The 23,547-nt window shown below is 42.6% G+C and overlaps 1 protein-coding gene across 4 annotated transcripts; it reads right to left on the bottom strand.

Moving 5' to 3' along the window:
- Nucleotides 1-11,763: 11,763 nt before the first annotated feature.
- CDCA7 (cell division cycle associated 7) lies at nucleotides 11,764-20,968 on the bottom strand. 4 transcript variants are annotated; one of them, XM_063399813.1, is made up of 10 exons: nucleotides 20,702-20,968; nucleotides 19,127-19,249; nucleotides 18,637-18,747; nucleotides 16,972-17,223; nucleotides 16,523-16,600; nucleotides 15,665-15,853; nucleotides 15,095-15,235; nucleotides 14,545-14,694; nucleotides 13,867-14,003; nucleotides 11,764-13,540 (listed from the first exon to the last, which is right to left on the bottom strand). In XM_063399813.1, the coding sequence occupies exons 1-10, from the start codon at nucleotides 20,909-20,911 to the stop codon at nucleotides 13,510-13,512; spliced, it is 1,422 nt and encodes a 473-aa protein (XP_063255883.1). In that variant the 5' UTR covers nucleotides 20,912-20,968; the 3' UTR covers nucleotides 11,764-13,509. The 4 variants fall into 4 exon arrangements, with proteins under 4 accessions (XP_063255883.1, XP_063255882.1, XP_063255885.1 ...); XM_063399812.1 differs by having other exon boundaries at nucleotides 15,665-15,856; XM_063399815.1 differs by lacking the exon at nucleotides 20,702-20,968 and adding an exon at nucleotides 19,936-20,194 and having other exon boundaries at nucleotides 15,665-15,856.
- Between the last annotated feature and the right edge of the window lie 2,579 nt (nucleotides 20,969-23,547).

The following is a 23,547-nucleotide window of genomic DNA, read 5'->3' on the forward strand; positions in this document are numbered from 1 at the left end:
CCAAGTTCCTAGTCAGCAGCTTCTCAAACTGCCCTTCACATTTTGGAACTATCCTCATGTATTGCAGGTGAGGGTCAGAATTCCCTGTTGCCAATCTATTCATCAGTATTTCTTTTTAATCCTTTTCCTATGCAAAGCAAATTGGCTTGACAATATGGGCTGTGTCAAAGTAAATAATATAAATATACATACTGAACTCGGGGCTGGTGGGAGGTAGGGCTGCAACTGTTTGCAGTCCAGGAGCTTCACTTCACTGCATCCTTCTTAGCGTGACAGGTCAGTGTGTGTGTGCACACAGAGCACTGCAGGTACAAAGCGCCTCCAGGTCCTTCCCAGCACCTGTGATTCCTGATCTTCTACACCCAGTTTGCTTCTAAACACTTGGAAAGCAAGAGCACCCTATTCAAACCCTCAGTGTTCCAGCGTTTGCTAAGCAGTACATTCTATTAGTGAACACTTTCACTGCAGGTTAAAATTCTCAGACACAGATGATACAATGCACTGAGAAGTATTGGCTAGGGGAAAAAAGCCTCTCATACATAGCAGGACTACTGATAATGTGCAGTGCATTACACTGCAGCAAAAATGACTAACATCAAAGCTAAACAGGAATGATTTGTATGGTTGAAACAAGTAGAATAAAATATGTATTTTAACTAAATCAGTTTTTAGGAACACCAGGCACAGGTTAATCCTTTATAAATATGTTCACAGAGTACATTAGACACCAGCCCGCCTACACAAAATGAATGCAGCACACACTCTGATGTATTACAGAGGCAGGATAAATGAGGGAACTCTTCTGTGTTTGATCTGGTTCTGCTCTGTAATTCAGAGATACTGTAGATGGGTGGTGAGTTTCTCATTGATCCCAAAAGAACCAATAATGTTGAATCCTGTGAAATGTAAGCTTTGTAGAGGATTGGAGGCTATGCACGAAGGACATTGTAGCTTTAGGGGCATATTCTCTTCTCTGGAATGTGTGTAACTGGCATTCACAAGAGTCATACATATCCCGGGGAAACTAGACCCTGTAGCTTAGCAGTACTTAAAATGCATACCTAGCTCCACAGGCAATTATATCACTCTCATGGCTACATCTGCATCCAGTTATCAAAGGATAGATTTCCAGCAGATAATAAATGAACCTGCAAATGAATATCTCAGAATTTTCAAACAATGCTAAATTTGCCACACATCAGCATTTAAAAATGCAGCAGAACGAAGCCAGAACATCAATCCAAGTCTAAGATATTTAGACAGAAAACACAGAGCTAGCACATAGATATGGAAATATTCAATTCAATTTCCCCCCACACCCTCCATTCTTTGCAGCCTTTTAAACCACTTACTCCAGTCCTTGCTTCTCTGAACTGTATTTTGCATGTGGTGGAGGTGTTAATCCACAGTTACTGCACAACAGGGTTGTGAATTTTAGCTAATGAAAGCTTTTAAAGGCACAATGAAATGCTCAGATGAAAGGCAACAAAGAAGTGCAAAGTATTATTACAGCCTAGAAGTTTTACTGAGAGCATTCTTATACAGGATGGACACAGCATAAATATGCATTACAGATGATAACCTCCCTGCAAAGGCTAATTCCCACCCCTGATGCTGCCAGAGGCAAGGGGTGGCAGTCTTATAAGACTTAATAAAGTCTCATAATGTTTTCATCCTGTTCCTACCCCCAGGAACTGGAAGAGAACCCCTGTATACATCTGAATCCTTAATGAACAGCATGTCCATCCCGGCATACTGCTGGCACAATTAGATCACAGGGAGTGCAGACTAGGCTGGTTCAGTGAACACTTAAAGGCAGAGGCAAATACAGGAAGGATAGCAAATGCTGTATCTCCAGTTACAGCAGTTGGGCATACAGTAAGTTTATAGTGTGTGTCTGTATGTTTTCTGTGGGAGAGGTAAGCACAGGGACAGAAATCTGCTTGTCATTTTCCTTGATAATTTTTGCTGAAATCCAAGTAATTGTGCATGATAACAAAAAGGAACGATTAACACAATCTGTATTTTACAAAGGTGAGAAAGGGATAGCTGTCAACAGGATGTGGATGAAAGTACCAGTAACTCATTTGGAAAAGAACTAGCACCAGAATAAATGTACAACAGCTTACCAGGCAGAGAGAGGACAGGATCTGCTGCTCTGAAAGATGGTTTGATCTGTTACGATGGGAATGAAGTCTTCAGTATGAAAAATATTATTCTGCTTCCTGGGTCTGCAAAAGCTAGCATTGTTCTAAAGACTGCACCTCTCTGATCAGCTGCCGTTTCACTGATCATAGTCTAAGTGATCCGTAGCCCCCTTCTTTTTCTGCCTCTGTTCAGATAAAAGATTGCAGCTTCATTTCAGTTATTATTTGCATGTTTTTCTTAACAGTTTACTCTCAGCAGCTTCTGATTTAACCTTACGTGTTCTGTAGTTTGGGAAAAGGCTAGAAAGAGAATTTTTAGATCGGTTCCTAACATTTTCAAAGTAATAGCAGGCACCTCACGCATGCATCTCATGTTCCACCCTTTTGGTAAATGTATTCTAACACTCTACTTACCTGCTTTAAAAGGACTGGCATGTTGAACCAGCTGGCCTTTTTCCACTGCTATAGCTTTTCATGTTATATTCTGCTCCTCCAATTTCGGTATTTTCTCTGCATTTTGCAAGACAAAATGCAGAAGTTTAAAGGCACATAATGTTTATGTGACAAAATCTTGCTGCTAAGTACAGTATTACTGACGGATTAGTTTAATGCAATAGCATAATGTAATTTAATTATAGTAATAGTGCACAGCAACAATCTTACTACTTATGTCAGATTGTGAGACGTTCTCTTAAAAGCTTCATCACTATTATTTAGTTTTTGGATTTAGTTCCACAGTGTCCCCCGCTTCCTCCACATACAGTAAAGTAATTTCATAAGTGTAGAAGGAGAAACATTAGGTAAATTGCTCCCATTTTGCCCTAAGAATTCACAATACTAACTGAAAACCTATTTTGCATTATTAGACAATAGCTTATGATGAAAGCTTGTAGCCTTCTGGGCAGTAAGTCCTCAAACCTGCATTCTGCAGTTTTAAAAAATGAAACAAACATCAAAAAACAACACAGGCAAAAAAACAATTAGGAGCATTCCACCACATCTACCTTTTGTATTTACCTGAGAGCTTTTAGTGGGGATTGATCCAAAATCCTGTGCCAGCCATTAACTATTTCTACATTCATGTAAACTATTGTAGTTCAGGGCTCCAGGTTTTTTCAGCCCACAGCTTCCACTGATTTCAACTGTGGCTGACAGCAATTCTGAAAATCCAACCCACAAAAATTCCTATTTCTAAAGTGTTTTCTATCTGAAGACCACAGATTTTTCTATCAGTGTTAATTTAGCCTCCAGAAAGACAGAAAAATATATCTTCAGCCAGCACAGCTGTATGCAAAGTGAACATCTGTCCATTGCCAAATTCAGTTTATCTAATAATAAAAACCTCCACTTTATTTTCTTTTCCAGACAGGATCAGACTGCAAGGGAAAGCCTGGAGAGGATTTCTGTGCTTTAAAAAGAGAAATGGGGAAGACTGAATTTCCTAAGGTCACTGAGGAAATGCATGGCAGTGCTAGGAAAAGAACTCAGCACTCAGACAGCACAGACACCATCTTCACAGCCAAAACCAGATGGGTTTTCTCTGCAGTGTGACATAACAGCACAGACAGAGTATGTCTGTGGATTTAGTGGCAATGAAGTTGGGTCAGTCTCTGGGTGGCTGAGAGGTGTTGTCTTTCTGTAATTGCATCATGGCAAAAGCTCTTCTTGCCTTATTTCAGTAACAAGAAGCCAGCTAATGTAAATTAGCCAAACCACTGCAAATCACTGCTTTTTAGAGGGGGGAACAAGATGTACCCTTTAATTGAAAGTACAGAAACTGCAAAAATGATCCTGCTGTATGCTGACCTGTTGCTGTTCGTTTCCTAGTTTGCCCAAGGCTTTATATGTATTTTCAGTGTATGCATTTTTAGTGTATTTTCAGTGTATGCATCAGGCTCAGTACTGCACTGCTTGACTCTTAAGAACTCTTTCAGCTTAAGAAACCCCAAGCATCTCTGTGTGCAAGGGACCTGCATTTCTGCTTCTTTCAAGGGCCTTGGAAGATGACTACAGGGTGAACGGACTCACTTCTCTCCCTTCTGCCTTCACAATGGGTAAGGGTGTGTGGAAGTGTCCATGCTTAGTGGCTCCTTTCAGTACAAAATACCAACATAAAGAGTAAGTCAACATAAGTCGTGCTAGATTTCCCCCTCCTTTTGAAGCCTCAACAGTGTATTTAAGGGCAGTTTTGTGCCATGAGAGACAAAAACACACAGCCTTTTCCATTTAATTTTGGGTAGATGTTTCAATACAGAATCAATCTTCTGCAGCAAAAGACCTTAAAAATCTTCCAAAAATATTTTTGCTAACAAATTTGCTAAAAGCTAGCCAATGCAATTGTGTTTTACAATACCAAACATCACCTGTCACATCTATGGCACCTTTACAAGCTACAGATAGAAACATAATTATATGCCAATTCATTTTTGCATTAATTTTGGAGTGCAGCAAAACCCCTTTCTCTAGCCAGACTCTGCTACTGCAGCAACACCCCGTACTCAGCAGCAACCTGGACTTTGATAGAAGTGGTACCATTTTTATACCTTTATGCCCTGGTGTTATTCATACTGTGTACCATTTGCTACCAAAAGCCTCGGCATTCCTTAAAGCTTTGTCTCAGAAGAAAGAAATCCGGGTCAAACTCGCCTGCATGAAAGCAAGCTGGTGGGGGATTTAAACCTTTGTCTTAGCTCCACATCTTAGGTGACTCTTCTGAAGATTTAAGGGCACTAAGAAAACATTGTGCTCTTTGCTGTGTTTTGCATGGAACTTTATTACAATTGGAAAGCAAGAAGCTGTTCCCAGCCTAAGATCTGCTACAGTAAATTAGGTCACTTCAGCTGCGTTTGTAGCTGGGGGATGTACAAAAGTCTGTTTCTCCCATTGACAACATTGTTCCCTTGCCTATAGGTATTGGTTTGGAAACAAATGTAGAGCTACAATTTCAAGTGAGACTCATGATTATTAGTCTCTCAGCTATTTTTGTTTTTCCTCTTTTTTTTAGTTTAACCATTCCGGTGCAGTGAACAACTTCCGCGCTGCTGTGAGCTTGACTCCTAGCCTCAAGATCTCACCCTCCCTAGTGTTGTCTGGATATCAATTTTTTCAACCCCCAGTCCTTCCTCACAGGTAGGAAGCACATCACAACTCATTACTAATTTACTGCTACAGTAATTTTTATAATTACTGCCAGGAGGCCTCATTAAATTTGATCTAATGAATAAATATTGTATTTTTCAACGTGATTACCAGAACAGCTTAAGCTGTGTGCCATAAACAATTATTTTCCTCAATATGCAGTATGTCAGTGAGTATTGATTTTTATTTTGTAAAGAATTTACTGTATTTCTATCCATGGCTATTAAGTAATAAATAGCCAACCCTCTGAAGCCTCAATTGCAGCAGAGCAGATGGCAAAACAGAATTTGGGGTACGTATCTGCAGAAAGTAAAAGAATGCACATTAGTGAAGATAAAGGGTTTGTCTGGAGGTTAAGGAAGAGTGCCCCAATGTGAATGTCTCTCCTAGCCCTCAAGAAAGCAGCCTGCTCTAGTCTGGAGTCTCTGATGTGTAATCAAAAAAATTTAGGATTTATTAGCAGGATACAACAAAGCATTTTATCTCAGAGAACTAACACATGAACCAACACTAATGCCTTATGTTTCATTTGCTTTTAGAGCAACTGCTCAGATGGAACATTCTTATAACAGGTTTAAGAAAAATAAAGAAATATACAATATGCTGAACATGAACCTTTAGTTCAAACCAAGGCTGCAAATCATATTTACTTTCCAGCATCATTTACTCCTTTTTTTTCAGAATTACAGGCTTTAGCACACAGAACTGTAACAAAACAGTAAACTTTAGGGAAAGGTATGCATTGGCAATGTCTTAGGACATACATCAGAGGAGCTCAGGACCAGGAGGAAACCCTTTACATTTTTGCCATTTAAGAATGTTTTCTGCACCTCCAGCTGTATTGTACCATATTAGATCTAATTTCCCTAGCTAAAGCACTACTTAAATAATTTTAAAGTAAATTTATCTACATCAATAAATAGCACTGCTGGTCTGTGCTATCAGTTTTTTGTTTAAACAAGACTTTCACTTAGGGCATAAGTAAAAGGGGTGTGGGTAAACCTAGGGTCACGAGGGGCAAATCATGTAACTGAAAGGATTTTTTCCTATTTAATGGACATTTTTGACCACATTTTCTGCATTTCATCCCTTGTTCAGTTTGAGGAAATCTGTTAGCTCAGCCTCTCACCTTTAGTCTCCGAACTGGGACGTGGCCTCCACTAGATTTCCCTGGGCTGAGCACAGTGCAGCTACCAAGCTGTGTGTCACCACAACAGCCTCTCTGGCTCTGAGCAGCACACAGACATTGCCTCCAAGTAAACCATAGGCCATTAAACTCCACACGGGCCTCAGGACTTAGATCCACCTTAGCTGCTGCCTCACTTGATAACATTTCTACTTCAGGACACTCAGCATTTGCTCACATACAGTTCCTTCATACCAGTTGTGACAGATGTGAAGGAACCTCAATCTCACCAACAATGGTTAAAAAGCACCTGTGCTTCCAGACAGGCTGTCTAACAAAGCATAACCTCCCTCATCTCACCAGTGGTGGGAGCTGGCAGCAGCTGCTGAATGATCTTTGCAACTAAGAGCAACTACAAGACAGATTCTCTCCCTTCTTTTTAGTTTTGGTGCTCCATGTCCCAAAAACTCACTAACCACAACATTGCAGAGCTCAGTACAATGACAGGTAAAAGCAAGAGCAACAATACCCTGGTGTGACACCTCTGGTACCTCTTTTGGCTGCAGCAACTGTTTCCTGAGGGAAAAAGTCAACATGGTTGAGGTGCCATGCAAACATCGAGAAAATATTGCTCAGAAATTGAGGCAGAAAGAGCTCAAGGTCTTTTGAAGTGTGCAGAGGAGTTGAGTGTTTTGTAGAAACGAAGCCATTTACCAAATCCATGTCTTCTTGCATATTACACAGCAAGCTGTGCTCACTGGGAGGTGCAAGGGAGCTCCAGCAAGGCTAGCTGTTGCACCAGGTATCAGGAAACTCTAAGATACGGCAGGAAAAACAGTTCCTTGTGGATCCCAATATTTGTGAAGTATAATGTGGTATCTGTACAGGGGAAAACAGAAGCTACATTTCAGGAGACAGGCTTAATTAGCAAGTTAGTTAAGCCTGACATCAGCAAAACTTCTCATCTCATTCGTAACTTTTCTTCAGAACTAGAAATCAAAAGCTAAACATGAGATTTTAGAAGCTGGAAAAACAGGTGGGAATAAAAAAAATGATACCTAAGATACTACAATACTCTCAACTTGCATGCATCAGCTATAATGTAAAATACACTTACTAATATGTCAAATAAATAGTGCATAATATACTTACTACTGAATATGTCAAGGAAATAAAGTAACTCTGTTTGCAAGGAGAAAGGGTGTGTGTCTCCAGCCTGTGCTTAGTAGGTATACAGAAAAAAAAAAGGGAAAAAAAAAAAAAGGCGAGCAAAGCATTATTCCTTGCTGTAGGTAATTCTGCATGTCTTGATGAAATTAATTGTACTTACATTAAGAACATTCAAGTGTTAATTTTTTTCCAAAGCAGGCTTTAGCTATGTTAATGAATGGGGTTTTGGTCTTGCAACTACATGAGAAGTGATTTATTTAAGATCACTAGCAGGTTTTGACAGAACACTGTATCTGTATTCTGTAATGGGCACACAGATATCATGTACACAGGTATATTTTTATTTACTGGAGGTGCTTTTCAGAGCTTTGTAGTACTGCTGCTAGCCACACCAACCATTTAAAAACTAGAAGTTACTTCTCCCAGAAAAAAACTAGGATTACATCAAAGCGTTTCAGTTCCTCACAACAAAACTCTGTGCTTGGTTTCCAATACTAAAATTGTAACATTGCAACTTTTTCATAAGAATTAAATGGAAAGAGAAATAAAGGGGGAAGAAAAAGCTTTAGAGTGTTAACTCTCCACGGCAGGAGGAAGCCAGCATGGGCATTGAGCTCAGCACACTCATTCCCTTCTCCCTGCTGAAAGGGACACAAAAAGAACTCTGGCTAAGCATTTATTTTTCTGCTAATGTGAAAGTTTTCTTTTAAAGAGGAAGCAGATTGAACAGAGCACGAGAAAAGAATTTGACTCTGGCTTATTTCCAAAGGGTTTTTTTTTTCCTGATGATTCACTGTTATCACTTGTATTCACATTACAACTAGCCTCAAAAAGAAATACCCAAAACCGAAACCAACCCCCCAACACACCCAACAACAAAAAAAATACACAGCACAAAAGCACTAAGAAATAGAATCTTTCCTACTGCTAAATTCTGCTAATAAGCTATGTAAGAAGAGAATCATGTAAGATAAGAGTGCCTGTGTTCATTCACATTTGAGTAGGAACATTGCTAAGCCTCTATATTTGGAACTTTAGAGCACATCTAAAAATGGTGAGCTTCCAAGGTGTTAAACAGAATGGTGGACACTGACTGAACTTGCTTCAGCTATATAATAAAGTAGAAACCATCTAAATTTCTCTCAGGTCTAAAATGCTTAATTGTTCAAGTATATTTTCAAACAGGAGTTTGTTTGGATATCCAGAGAGGAGACATAACTGTTAGTTCTCTGAAAACATGAATAACAATTTTTATTTGTGGGAGAGCTCTCCCCCTCAGTCCCAGTGTCAGTCAGTTGTGAAGCTTATGTAGCAATTCACAAACACACCACTTTTACATGGATATTCAACCTAAAAAGAGGTAAGGCCAAAAGGAGTGCTGGTAGGGTTGCTTTGTTATTATGTATGTGATTAAAAGAAAATGAGGATGGTTGCCATAGGCTTCTGTTACTTACACCTCTTGACAGAACCTAGCACATAATTTCATTCTCTGTGCCTGCAGTTACATTAAAGACAGGAAAGGATATAAAGCTAGCTTGAGTCCAAACACAAATCTATAATTTCAGTAACATTTTATATGTGCTTTCAGGAGTAGATATAAGGTTTGCCCATAGACATATTCCAAGACTTGGAAGTCTTGTAGATTCAATCAGTAGATTTCAACACAGCTGGAGCTATACTTCAACTGATTTTTTTTTCTTCTAGTCCAAGTGATCAGTACAAAAACTACTACAGCACTACTAACAGAGACAGATGCAATGCCTTCTTGCCCCATGCTGACCATGCCATAACTTCTGGTTTCTTTTTCTCACATAACAGAATTGTCTGCCATCCTTACTGCTTGATCTGTTCTAGCTGGAAGAAAGCCTGTACCAAACAGCAACAGGAGCTGGTTTAATACATCTGCATCTCTATGCTCTAGACATATTTTTATATCGATTCAATATCCTCAGCTTCTTGTAAGTATCGGTCACAAAAGGATTCCCAGTTCCCCTCCCACCTTCCATTTTCAGGACTTTCACCTCTAGCACTGCTCATTAAATTTTTGGGTTCAAACATACAGTTCTCCTACCGTTTCCCAGGTCCAAGGGCTTGTGGGGGTTTTGGCACCCTTTTAGGAGACCCAGGCTTACTATTGGAAGAATAGTGAGACCCAGTCATGCAAGTGTGGTGTCCTCTCTCTTTGGCATTTGGAGCCCATGCACTCACGTGTATCTACAACAAAGCCCAGCATGATCTGGGTGCTGGTGTTTAGGACCCCATAGACTGGCCAGCTTCTATTTGACAGTTTTATCTTTTTACTCACTTGCTTTAGAGGCCAAGAACATGAAAGAACAGTAGGTAGTGTTTCCAAAATCTCCCCACTAGCTCATGCCATCAGCCATGCAAAAGCTGCACTCACAAAAAGGCATAAGAGAACAAACTGGATTATGCCAGCAGAGGTCAGTGGGTGACTCTCTTGCCAAAAGTTTCAAATGCACAGTGTATTACAGATGGTTTCAAAGTCAGCTGAGTTCCCTCACCCTGAAACACTTCATGTCATTCTTTAACTATATACCAGCATTTTCATTTCGTTTGCCTACCTAAGCAAATGATGCTGCTGCTTCGGTATGTTACCATCTCTGTGCTTTTCTTTTCAAAAGGTTGCTGGCAGACAAAGGTATATCAGCACATGAGGCTAGGAAGGAAGAGGGGTAGTTTCCAAAGGCAATTCCATTGCAGTTCCCTGCACTAACTGGTTAAGCAGCCAAGTGTGCTGCTCTGCAATGTTTACTTCAGCCTGTGAAGCAACACTGCCATGTTGATTTTTTAACTGACATGTAATGAAAAAAAGTTTAATTGTTAAGGAAGACAGACATTTATTTTGAAGATTTGAAGAGACCTAATGCTTCAATGTCTGGCTTAATTAAAAAGCAGTGGAATTGGGGACAAAGCAAATAACATATATATTAGTATATAGCAGCCTAAGAAAATCTTCTGATAATAAGGAAGTTATGGCAAATTAAATCAGTATATACTATATATTCATTATAAGTTATTGTATCAGGTTAAAAAAAAAGTTTTTTCAGATCTATGCACAAGATCACCTGGCTCAAAAGCTTTGTAGTGAGGAAATGTCAACTCGTGCAGCCTTTTTCAATTATAAATCAGTAGTCATTCTACCTCACACATGAGCTTCATTCTTTTGTTCTTCCTTACACAGTGATACTCTATTTCCATGCATCTTTGGTTTTTAAAGCTGACAGGACCTTTTCCTCTCAAGTTGCTTAAATTGCTGCTCACTCACTGCACTTATAAATCATGAACTCATTAACTATTTTTCAAGTCCACATCAACAGCACTTAAGTAGCTGTGGCAGAGGGGCTTAGAGAAAGTGGTGTATTGAGACACCTCAAAATTATCACATCAAACAAACTAACATCCTACACAATTCCTAAATATGAATTTATTCACATGACCAGCAGTGTGATGACAGGCACATCTAAGCACAGTTTTTAGGTGAGTAACAAGGTGAGGATTTTACCAGTAAAGAATATCTGGGACAGCTCAGTTACTGGTGGATCACCTCTTTTCCATCTCCCCTCACTACAGAGGGTTACAGCTTTGTGTAACCTTCTGCCACAGCCTCATACAACTCCTGCCTCTAGACCCAGGGCACAAAAGCAGCACAAGTGTCTTCACTATCAGCATGCAATCAAGGCCCCTCAGGTAATTCTGTGCTCCAGGAAAGAGCTCCTGAGAGGCTACTTAAGAGCTTGTTTGTAAAAGAATAAATAAATAAATAAATTTAAATGGCAGACACATTAGTCTCAACTTGTGTCCTCATCCTTGTCAGCTCAGGATGTAGGCATCTGGTTTAAAAAAAGGAGCAAAAGCAGGAGGGTAAAGCACACAGCACACCTGCCTAGAGCCTGTATCAAGCCTGAACTAAGCACTCTGTATTTTGATCATCACCACTTAGTCACAAAGTACTGAACACTAAATCCAAGCAGCATAAATATCAGAGCAAGCCTGATTCAGGAACACAGGGCCAGAGATAATACGATGTTCACGTCCCACTGCTCCCCCAGATACGATGGGAACAACCAAGTCCTTTACTTAGCAGCATAAGTTCACCTGAAAGTGGTAAAATAGCAGTATAACTCTAAGAGGCTTTTAAAAACAAGTTCAGAGGCAAAAATATTCTAAAACTGAATATTTTTATTTTAAAAATAAAAATTTTGTACAGAACAGTGTAGATCAGAGTAAATCTAAATACAGCAGTCTCTATAATATAACATAAGGGTCTGCTTTTAGCACAGTACTTTCACACTCCAGCAATCAGAAGGCAAGCCAAGCAATTAGGAGGAAAAAAAACCCCAACCACTTTTATCTGTCAGAACATGTATTTCTAAAATGAGTTCCTTCTTCACAAAATGTACCTAGAGGGAAGAGCACTCTCCACACCTCAGATTGCACAGCTATTCACACTATAAAAACAGATGAAGAGAGGACAGGAGATTTTCAATAGGAGAGATGATTTATGAAACAGAACTGCAAGTCTGAGACATAAATATCTGTTGTTTCTAAATTCCTCTCTCCTCTCCTCCCACACACACTGATGCAATTCCCAGACAGGTATGAACTGTGGGTCATTTTGGATACACACAGTGCAAACACTGCGCAAGCACAGAAGTGTAATCCCATGTTGATCATTCTGCTATTCAACTGTACATTATTTAAAGCATTACATTCTAAACCTTACACAAAGCTTATACAGTAGTTTCCATAACAAAACTAAGCACATTTACACCCTTTATGGTTCTCTGGATACAATTTTTATGGCACTTTCTTTTCTACAACATTGAGGAGACCCCTGTGTGCTCAGCATATCAGAATTCTTCAGCTCCATTTCTGCTGTACTTTCATTTCACAAGTGTCATGTTGAAAGAACCTTCAACAATCACAAAGAGCCAGATACAGAAACATTCATTGCCTGTTTTCCTGATAACCAAACTAAACAAGTTACCACCTTTCATCCATCAAAGATGGCCAACAGGCACATGAACTGCCACTCCTCTACTTGACCAAGCCCTGGTCTGGAGGTATCCCTCTTCCCCAGAAGCACTGCTGACTCTGCAAAGCACTTCTGCAGCTGCAGCAGGAACAGGGAAAAGAGAGTCCACCAAAACAGTAATTTAACACTTGGAACCTTCTGTTTTAGACAGTGGTCACTACACAATGTGTACCAGTACATTCACATCACTGTCACCAGTAGGCAATGCTGGTGATGTGGAAGCTTTCAGCTGTGGCCTTCTCTCATCTGTGCAAAAACACAAAGTGCCACGTCAAACAGCATCTACTGCATTTTCTAATTCAGAGGATCTCCCTTGAGATGGCAAGAGTGAACTTTTAGTACTCTATAAAGCCAAATGTTAGTGCCTGGAGACTGCCCAGCTGCAACTTACAGGAATTCCCTTTTTAACTTAAGAACATGCTGTTGTTTCAGAGAATTCTACTGTTCCATCTCATCATCAAGTGTCTGTATTGCAGAAGTTTTCAGAACATCTTTATCCTTTTGTAACTAATTTTGGAGCATAGGTAAACCTGCAGCACAGATTGCTACATGAGTGAAACTAATGGCTTAAAGCCTCATCTCCTTTCAGGAAGAAAACTTACCAAAGAAAAAAAGAAGATACTATCATGGAAACAAGGACTGATGCTATTTGATTTGCAAAGTTGTCTTAAGAGAAAACAATGGCCTGTGGGTAAAGACCTGCATTAAACAGCTTTCCCAAGTATGATCTATACTGAAATAAATGAAATGTTTTTATCCTTTTTTACCCAAAAGGGAAGGGAAGGCACTTTGTAATCTCATTTGATTAAAAAATTCATTGCAGGCAATATTACGTTGGTGAAAGAGTATGTTACTTAAAGGTAGTCACAGCTTCAGTCTTCCATTCCAAGTTCTTGTTTCAGACTGAAAGACAAGTAAGAACATGAGTAAGCTTGTAGCAAAACACTGAAAACCGTTTAGACTAATTAGTGGAAGCCCTGACAATAAACACTGAGGTTGAGAGCTAAAAGGCAGAGTGGATATATCACTTCTTTCAGATAAGAACCAATGTATCAGGAAAATCACAGGGAAAATCTCAGATTCTGGAGGCAACACAGAGTAATCTTGAGATTTACCTGACCAACTAGGATGTGGACATCTTTGCCCTCCCACTTTTGAGATGCTTATCACTTAATGCAGCCACGTCACTGACCCAATGGCACGCGTCACTGACCCAATGGCACACTCACCTTTTCAAGTAGGCATGGACATTGTCAAAGCCGTGGTACTTGGCCAGATAGACCAGGACACCCGTGGCACATCGGCCGTCTCGCTGTCTGCAGAAGCTACAGTTGCAGATTCCACGACAAGGGGGACATCTCCATGTCTACACAGAAGAGAGAACAAGCCCTTTCAGCTGAGATCCTATGCCAGATTTAACTCACACCCGCAATTCAGGAGTGCCCTGCTACACACTGAGTGTTCTGCAGTGAGCATCAGTACTGCCTTAAGTTGTCTAAACCAGTGCAAGAGTACAAATTCCTCAGGCTGCAGGGGATTAAGCTCTCCATTGCCAGCCTTGCACATAACCACAGGAAGCGTTCCACTGTTTTAATTCCTACATCATAGCCCACATCCTTTGTCCACAACACAGTTCCTTTCCAAAGGGCATTAAGCACTAACGCAAGGCAAAAGAGAACTCTATTCTGATGCTCAAACACAAGAATATTTTGCCCACTGCTCTGTTCTGTACTTTACTCCTGCAAATAAAACTACAGAATCAGTAAATACAAGTTCTACACAACACAGTTCAGTGATTCAGGCTGAATCAAGCTAGGACTACACGACGTACAACAGCACTGCAGGCAGCTCTGTTACAGCCCTGCTGCCAGTGCCAGCCAGCACACCAAAGCCCCCGAGCTGCGCACCGGGTCGAGCAGCGCGGCTCGCACATCCTCCCCGTATCTGTTGCGCAGGCACGGCCCGCAGAACTGGCCCCGCACGCCCACGCACTCCGGGTTGCGACAGTTGGTCTTGGTGTCGATGGTTTTTTGGCGACACTGATGACAGGTGGATCCCTAGAACACAGGGGGAACAAACAAAACATTTAAGATGGCATTTTAGCTAGGGGAAAAAATGTATTGAACAAAATCTCTTTGGCACCTAGCAGTGCTCACCCTGAAACAGACGGCCACCCTGCAAGTTTGAACCAGGACTGTTTTAACACTTCAGTGTCTGGTAATCATTTCCCCTGGCTGGTATCACTTAGTATTACAGTTGTTCCAGAGTGAAAGCAAGCTAATTGGCTTGGTAAAGGCCATTCCACAAATCTGGCAAAAATAAGAAGGGGCACTTCAAGACCCCAGACATATTTCTCCCAAAAATCACACCCTCTCAGCGAGAGGGAGTGTGCGCTATTTGATGCTGAAACACACAGAATAACAAAAACATGACTTCACAAAGCTGGAAAATACCTACCATGGCCCTGTTATATACTTTGTCTCTTGCAGATCCACAAATATTATCCAGCTCTTCTGCTGTTATGTCCTCAACTGGGCGCACAACATGTGGAAAAGCCACGGCACCACGGTGACCCCTCCTGGGAGTGCGGGCCTCGTGCTGAATAGCAAAGACACAGGACTTTTACTATTAGTTTCAGCAAAAACTCTCCAAAGGCGAGGATCTTCACAGCAATGCTGAAGTCTCAAACACCCATCATATATTTAAGCAAGATATAACAGAATTTTGTACAGGTGTATGATATAGATTGAGCTTTATCACCTTTATGTGATCTGTCCCCTTCAGGGTGCAGTGATGCTACTGATCTTGCTTCACTCCTGCTGGAGTGCAAGAGGAAGTAGTTTTTCAAGGACAAGGAAGGGGAAATGGAGAGCACATACAAAATGGCCTTTTTTTCTTTTTTAAATTTTTCCAAGGCCATGGCATACTGATAAACCTCATCAACTCTCTATGAATTGCTATTTTCCTGAAGGGAAACCTTCATACAAAACCACCCTCACAACCCACAACAGGAGTAGATCTTCATACCTCCAGATCTTCATCAGACATCTTTCTTCTTCTCACCAAGATGTACCGGTCATCTTCTTCCTCCTCTGGGACAAGAGCAGGAGGACCCTCAATCAAGGACCTGGACCTCGTGTGAGGCCGAGAACTCCGGTCTGGGTTCCTCCTCAAAGCATATTTGGGCAGTGAACGCCTTGGAAGTTGCTTTGGTGCCTGCTAATGTTTAAAAGCCCCTAATGAAACAGGTGAAACCACAGATAGCTCTTGACCCTACTGAATTCCTCCCCTAAAGATGCCTTCCTCTCATCTAAGACACGTCTACCCCTGTCCCAGTCAAAAACCAGAAGAAAAGAACATCCTAAGCAAGGTCATCTTCAGCATTCTGCTACTCACAGAGAAACAGTCCAAAGCAGCAGAACCCATGTCTGTGAGGAGCTGTGATTTTCAGCGTTGTTCTAACCTCCACCCAAATTACAAATACATCAGCAGTGAAATTCATTACACTGCTGATCCACAACCCAACCCTCTTTAAAGTTAGGCTAAATGCCAGGTATTTTTCAAGGCTTCAAACTCAGAATATTCAGGGTTGAGCTGCCCTCCCTTATCTCCAGCCTTTGTATAAACACATATTTACACAGCACCTTGTTTGGTTTTATGGGCCTGTGGAGACACTTCACCTTTATAAATTAATCTGTTCTGCTTTACACCATGGCAAATCAAGAGAGAATTACACAATGAGGATACTCATTTTAGGAAGCAGTAAATTCTAACTGGACTTTGATTTGCACAGTTTATTGAGTTTTTACATTGAGAATCCTGCTCTGTAATGTCAGAATTTGACTCTTAGAAATCTGAATACAAATATACTAAGCTTATACTCACATGACTGACAGCTGGCAACGATTTTCTCCCACCAAAGATACCAGAAACATTTTGCAACTCAGCCATTAGTTTTGCAAGCTAAGAAGAAAGAGAAAAATAAAGCAGAGCCTTAAAAGGGTATTTATGTGCTATTACAGACTACTAGGGCAATTGGCTAAAAGTACAATTACTTATAGGAAATGCTGCCATTCTTCAACTCTTTACATTTATGTCTTATTTATGTTTTAGTGACTGCAAGTAATTTGGAAATGCTCAAACTTATTATGTTGTTAGGCTTGCAGCCTATGGATTTTCATATACCAGTAAATATAAAGTATCAGATTTGTATTTTAGAAATGCAAATTCATTTTAATACATTCACGTAATTCCCATTACAGTGAATTTAAAAAGAGGGCCCCAAGAGTCAAAAGGGAGGGGGGGAAAAAAGGGCCAGTCCACAGAGTACTTGCCATTGCTTTGTTCTTCTTTATGTTCAAAGCTCTTTTTTCTAAAAACATGGCACCATTTTCTTCAGTGTCAGAGTCTGAATCTGGAGCAGGCATTGGTGTTTCAGGAACAGGTTCCATCCCCCCCTTCCTCCTCTCCGATCTTCGGGATGGAAACTTCATGGCTACTTTCAGAGGAACAGGGCATTTCTGCCTTCTCTGATCAACCTTGCTTTCAGCCCTTGTATCATTCTCATCTGAATCCGATTCCAATTTCTGTTAACAAACCAAAATGGAAGCAGGTAAATCCAGGAGAGTCGCTCTGAAATTAAATACAGTTGACAACATTTTGTCTAAGAGCAGTTTAAGAGGCTACCTGGCTGAAATCCAGACATCCAGTCCTAGTGCTCTAGTGCACTTTGGAGCAGGAGGGAAAGAAAGGGAACACGGGGATAAAAACTTCTCAGGGAGACCCTCATGGTTGTGCCAAACACACCACAAAAGGGAGTGCAGGTCCAGCTGCAGCAGTCTTAGCTGTCACTTGCAGGTCTAATAGCAAAAATAGTTTGTGTGTGTGTATGAGAAAGGGAACTGCCTTTAAAGGGCTTGATTTTGCTACATATAGCATTTGGCTGTAAAAAATGCCACTATGCAGTTCTCTGCACATGGTCAAACCCAATTTTGTAGGGTGTCAAGTACAGTCATCTCACAGTATCAATGATAATAAATGGAAACTTCCTTCTAGAGCCAACCAATTAAATAATTATGAATAAAATCCCAGTATTTTCTGATCTTTGAATTGTGATGTCTTGCTTACAAGTTTCCCAAGAACCAGTGGTTCAGTGAGGATATAAATTATTTAGCTAAAAGCTCATTATGCAATAGGCTTTGATTTTTCTTTTTTGACACAACAAGACAGTCTTATTTTGATCAGCAATAACAGTGGGCATCAAATGGCCATTTTTATGTACACAGGGTTTTTATTAAGCAGGTATGTGATTCTGTTTGCATGTTACGTGCAGTTATTGACTTTTTTTCTACTTATCTACTCCAGCTTTGTCTCCTACTTACTCTCTTTACTATTGTGTTTTAACTCAGACGTGATTTCTTCTAATTAGACATTTTTCTTTTCTAGTCATTCCTCAGCATGTGCTGAGGTTTTGCCAAATGTGATACTATACTTCAGCTTCTCTTCTGAATATCAACTCTTGGTCTTTTTAAGCAATAAAACTGATCTTGCACTGATGTCAAGGAAGAGCAGAAAGGCAGATTTCACCACTGCCACCATTTCTCTACTGCTGAAAGACAGCAGTCCCTGTCACAAGCACACACAGCAACAGTCCCAAGACACACAGCAACTCTTCTGAGGTTTCAGGGAGTCCATGGGCTCACCTAACATTTCATACTGAGGAAACCAGAAATGTAGGCTCCAACAGAGGAACATCCAGCAGGACAGTTTTAAGAGGTATATTTCAAAATACATATGGCAGATTTTAAAAGCTCAGTATCTTGAGTGCTTTTCATGGAGACAAAAAGAATACTAAGCTTTGGCTACTTGGATTGTTTACTAAATGAAATTATGCTTCCTTCTGAAACATTGAACTTTCAAGCTGAAGCTGGCATTATTTTCCAATTAAGAATGTGTAAGAATTTAAATATAAAACAGCAAACCAAAATCAACTGTCTTACCAATGCGTCTTGAACCTCATTTTCCGAAAAGCCACAGAAAGATTCATCATCAGAGGCTTCATGAAAAATTTTTGCCAGTTCTTCATTAATATCCGACCTAAATTTGCATTTCTACAAAAAATAAAATATCCTTTAACTTAAGATGTACAGAAAATTATTAACATTTATAAGTGCAGTATAAGCTTTTTAATAAAGGAAAAAAAGTTAAGGCATTTCACAAGGGGTTTCAGAACCACAGCAGCAAATTACCAAGCACATTAGGTCAGGTGACATATCAAAGGCTAGAATTGTTAGCTAATCTGTTTTTAACAATTACCACCTAGAAGCACAAGTAAAGAGTGAAATTAAATTACAGCATATAGCAGAGATTTATAACTACTATACAAAAACAGAAGCAGAGCAAGTAGTTTTACATTATTAGCTTTATATTTTTGCAATCTTTACTAGTACTGCACATATACCATCTTATTTGTTCTTGTACTGTACTTACTGTGTTAGCAAAATTATCAGAACCAAAACTGTCACAACTGTCATCAGAGGATGAGGATGTTTCCATGGGAATCAGTTTCGTATTTCTAAAGGCTGTGAAGTTTCTCCTTCCTGAACAACGGCGCTACAAAAGGACAACAGCAACACCATTAAGAAGAGACCTACTGCAGCAAAGCAGCCTTAAAGGATCTCTTTTTTTTGAAGCTTAGGAAGTTTGAACATTTTGGGATGTTCAGCAATCTTGAATGCAAGTCACAAAACAAACAGCAGCTTTGAAATAAATCTCAGAGTTAGGAATGACAACAGTTTTTACTCTGATACAGTTTTCATCATTCTTATAAATGAATTTCATCCAGTAATTAGGAATACTTCTTTTATGCAAACAGACAAGTGGAAACAAGCACACAAATCATATCATTCCTCAGTCATCATAGCCAGTGATGGAAAAGAAGTGTAAGTACACGAAAATACCTAGAAATCTACTTTGATTCATTTATTACTTGCAGTTTGAGGCAAACACTAAATACTCTGCAGCTCTTAAGGAAGGGCCAAAGAATCCTACCCAGTTTTAAAACAACTGTGTCCAGACAAAGCAGCTTGCTGTTTTGTTCATGTTGCCACCGATTTAGATGACTTTTTTAATGGGTTTCAGGTTTTCCTTTCCCAGGGAATGTTTCTCCTGGCAGTGACCCATTTTATCCCCCATTTGTCACCCACACTGAGGTGCTGCCCGGGTCATGAGCTCCGTCGCTTAATGGGCCGGGCCAAACGCGGGACAGACCGGGTTTAAACAGCAGCTGCCGGGCCAACCTGCGGCCCTCCGTCCTCTCCAGAGCACCGCTCTGGCGGCTTCTCCCCTCCCAGTTCGGCCGAGCCCCGGACCGCGGCCCGGCCGGCCGCAGACACAAAGGGCGCTTGCGGGTGCCGCCCGCCGCGGCTGAGGGTGCGCGCAGCCGGGGGCACCGCTCCGGGACGGCCCGGCCCGCACCGGGGGCCTCAGGCGGGCAGCAGCCCCGGCCAGGTGACCCGGGGCTCGCAACACGCCCGTCCCCTCGGGTGCGGCCCCGCCAGCGCCTCTCCCCGCCTCCCGCTCAATGGTGCCGCCCCGCAGACACGCGGCCGGGCCGCCCGCCCGCCACCGCGCCGACCCCTGCGCCCCCTCCCGCCCTGCCCGGCCCGTCCCAGCCGGCGGGGCCAACACCGCCCCACGACCGTCCCCGCGCCCCGGGCGAGGCGGGGGCGATGGGCGCATGGCTCCGGGCCGACAGCTCCCAAGCCGAGTCCCCTACCCCAGTGAGGCGGGCAAGGGCACCGCCACGCACGGGGCGCCCGAGCACCGCGGCGGGGCAGGAGAGCCGAGGCTGCCGGTCCGAGTGGTGCGCTCCTCCCGCATAGCCCAAACTAAAAAGCCCCCCCATCCGACCCCAGGCTTCCGCAGCGCGGCTTAGTCCGGCTTGTTCTAAAGAGCCCGAGGGTCACGGGAGCATGGCGAGCGCCACAGCCTCCCCCCTGCCCGCAGCGGCGGCGGCCCGCAGCCCTGCGGCGAGCCGGGCGGGCGGCGGCGGGCAGCGCTCACCTGCGGGCGCGACGGGGCCATGCTGGCGGCGGCGGGAGAGCGCCGGGAACTGAAGGTTCGCGCCAAAGCGCTGGACCGCGGGGGGCGGGGCCGGCGGCGCCTTCCCGCGTTGCCGCCCGCGTCCTGGCAGATGCAGTGTGACCTCCCCGGGGTCGGGCACCCCGCGGGCTCGCTCTGCGCCCGCCTGCCTGCCTCTGCTGAGGAGCTCATCAGTATCTCGGGATGTCCCCGAAGGGGCCAGTGCGGAGGTCTCCCTTTTTTTTCTTTTCGCGGTGCATGATTTGTGGAGCTGCAAGGGCCTGGCCCTGTGGCGCGAAAAGCTCCCGGGCGGAACGCGGCGGGACTCGGGTGCGGACGGGGGCGGGGGCGGCGCCCACGCGTGCCTGAGCCGGGGCCAGCTGGGCAGCCTCCGTGGTTTCTAGCTCTCCTTTTTTTTGTTTCAAATAATTTTATATGACAAACCTCGGTTGTCTTCACTCTGAAATAAACCCCAGTTTTCAAGGGCAGTGGGGCTTCTGCATGAAATAAAGCCAAGGGTCTGTGTCCTGGCCGCGCCAGCAGTGCCCGCAGCGTGCCAGCAGTGCCAAGCAGCAGTTCCAGTGCCCAGTGCCAGAACAGCCCTCCCGGAGTGCCACGGGAATGGAGGGTCACCCACCAGGGCCCCACAGACCAGTGACAGGGGTGACACTCTGGGTGACGCCTCTGCTCCTCGGGTAGCAGCGGTTCAACAGAATTTTACAAAGAACTTGGCTGCCTTGCCCTTTGCAGTCACAATACTATTTGAAGACAGGCCAGAAGAAAATAGATCAGTCATTTTAAACCATTTTTGGTAACATGTATAATAGCACATTAAATCAAGTACAGCCGTTAAACACAGCAAAACAACTGCTACGTGGTATTTGGCAGCAGTAGCAACGGGAGAAGCCCTGAAGAAGCTGTATGGGATTTGTGGCCCTGGTGTTTGCTATAATCCTCTGTTTATCCTGCGGTTTGAGCAGGGCTCAATAGCAGTGCAACTCTTGCCACTCAGCATTTCCAGGTGCCTCCCTGGCAGCGGGCGACCCCAGTGCAGCCAGCTGGAGGGAGGAGGCCGTGTGCGTGTGCAAACCCGTGCCTGTGTAAGGCAAACCACGAATCATCTCCCATCCAAAGCCTGTAAATGGGCTGCAGCACAATAGGTTGTAAGAGCCCTCACGGAGGTGTTCTGTTTCCTGTGGGCATTATTCTTCCTGTGCATGCTGCAATCTGTCAGGTAAAAGAATCTCCATTTTAAATAAACCCATAATTACATACTTACCTGCACTGCTGGCTTCTCAGCGCACACAAAAGCAGATGAACGAAACCGGTTCTCCGGAGACCAGACCACACTCCATTCCTCTAAATCCACGTTTAGTGGAGGGTTGCCACCCACATGGCTTCCAAACAAGACAGCTCAGCTGGGAATAGGGGGAATGTTTTTTGAATTTTGATGTAGTTTTATTTCTTCCAGAAAAAGAAATCTACAAATACTAGTTTACTTACATGGAAGAAGAGATTCCATTTATGAACAGTAAAAGCCCTTAACATCTTGAATCACAATTATCAGAATTTTACTAGAGAAGTAGCCAACCTTCACAGCTTTCAAGAGCATCATATGAAATATTATGGAGTACTGGTGGCACTAGCTAAAGCAAAACTGCAGAATAAAGTTACTTGTCCATTTAATGCTTAATGCAAACAGCATTCTTCAAACTACATATGTAATCAAATGGCTTTCAAATTAATAGGCCAGAGCAGAGACTTTGTGGGGAATCCAGGATATTTCATGAACTGTGTTGTCAGGATTTTTTTTAATATGTGAAAAATAATCATTCTACTGAAAATTGTGTATATCAGCTCACATATTTTACAGATGACTGGGAAGAAGAGCACAGGAAAGGGAAAAGAGAAATGGGATGTATGTGATGGGCAAAGGCATCCCTTCCTACAGCACACAGCAAGGGTACCAGAAAATGAAGGTCTGTGACCTGTGATAGTGTGATTTCTTGTTTTCATCTTCACGGTCTGCATGCCCCTGCTGTGCCCTGGAGGGCTCAGGTGCCCTCAGTGGATGGGCATAACATACTTACCAGCTGGCTTTACCACGATGGAAAAAGCTTTTCTGTGTTTGTCAAGACATAGGCAGCACCACTGTCCAACATCTAGCTATTAACAGTTGCTGAAGATATGCAAAGCTGAACTCAGGTGAACTTTGCATTTTCAGCCACATTTAAATTAGGCTAATGTGAGTGGAGGAAAACATCCCTGCCTGTTCAGTCCCTCAGTCAGGGTCCTGCATAGCCTATCCAGTGCTACCAGCAGCTCATCCCTCAGGGCTCACATGTCAGAAAAGATCATCTGGAGTATTTTGTCAGGTCTTTTCAAGAGAATAGTCTGTTAAGGTCTCGTCTGTCCTTGAAATGAGCTGTCACTGCATGGTAGCAGCCCTTGGAAGACCTGCTAAGGGAATAGGCTGACATTATGGAGGGACATGCAGTAGATTGAGCACACAACGCTTTCTGCATCTATCTGTGGGAATCAAAGTTGTTAACGTGTTAGGAGCTTCAAGCAGCAGCAAGAACATGCACCTCCAACAATAGCCCCATTGTCAGAAACAATAGATGTGACCTTTTGTCTGCTGGGACAAAGGACAAATGCTGTCCCCCATGTCACCCCGCGGATTTCAGCTGTTGGCACTGTGACACCGCTTTTCTCTCTGGAGGCAGGACTCCTGCTGCCCTGGCCCTGCTCTCCTATACCCTTCCTATCTTAACTACACTCAACACTCTTTATGCTCCTTTCCCTTTATTGTTTTTTTAATTGAAGCA

This window comes from Prinia subflava, chromosome 6 (assembly GCF_021018805.1).
Source record: "Prinia subflava isolate CZ2003 ecotype Zambia chromosome 6, Cam_Psub_1.2, whole genome shotgun sequence".
Lineage (NCBI taxonomy): Eukaryota > Metazoa > Chordata > Aves > Passeriformes > Cisticolidae > Prinia > Prinia subflava.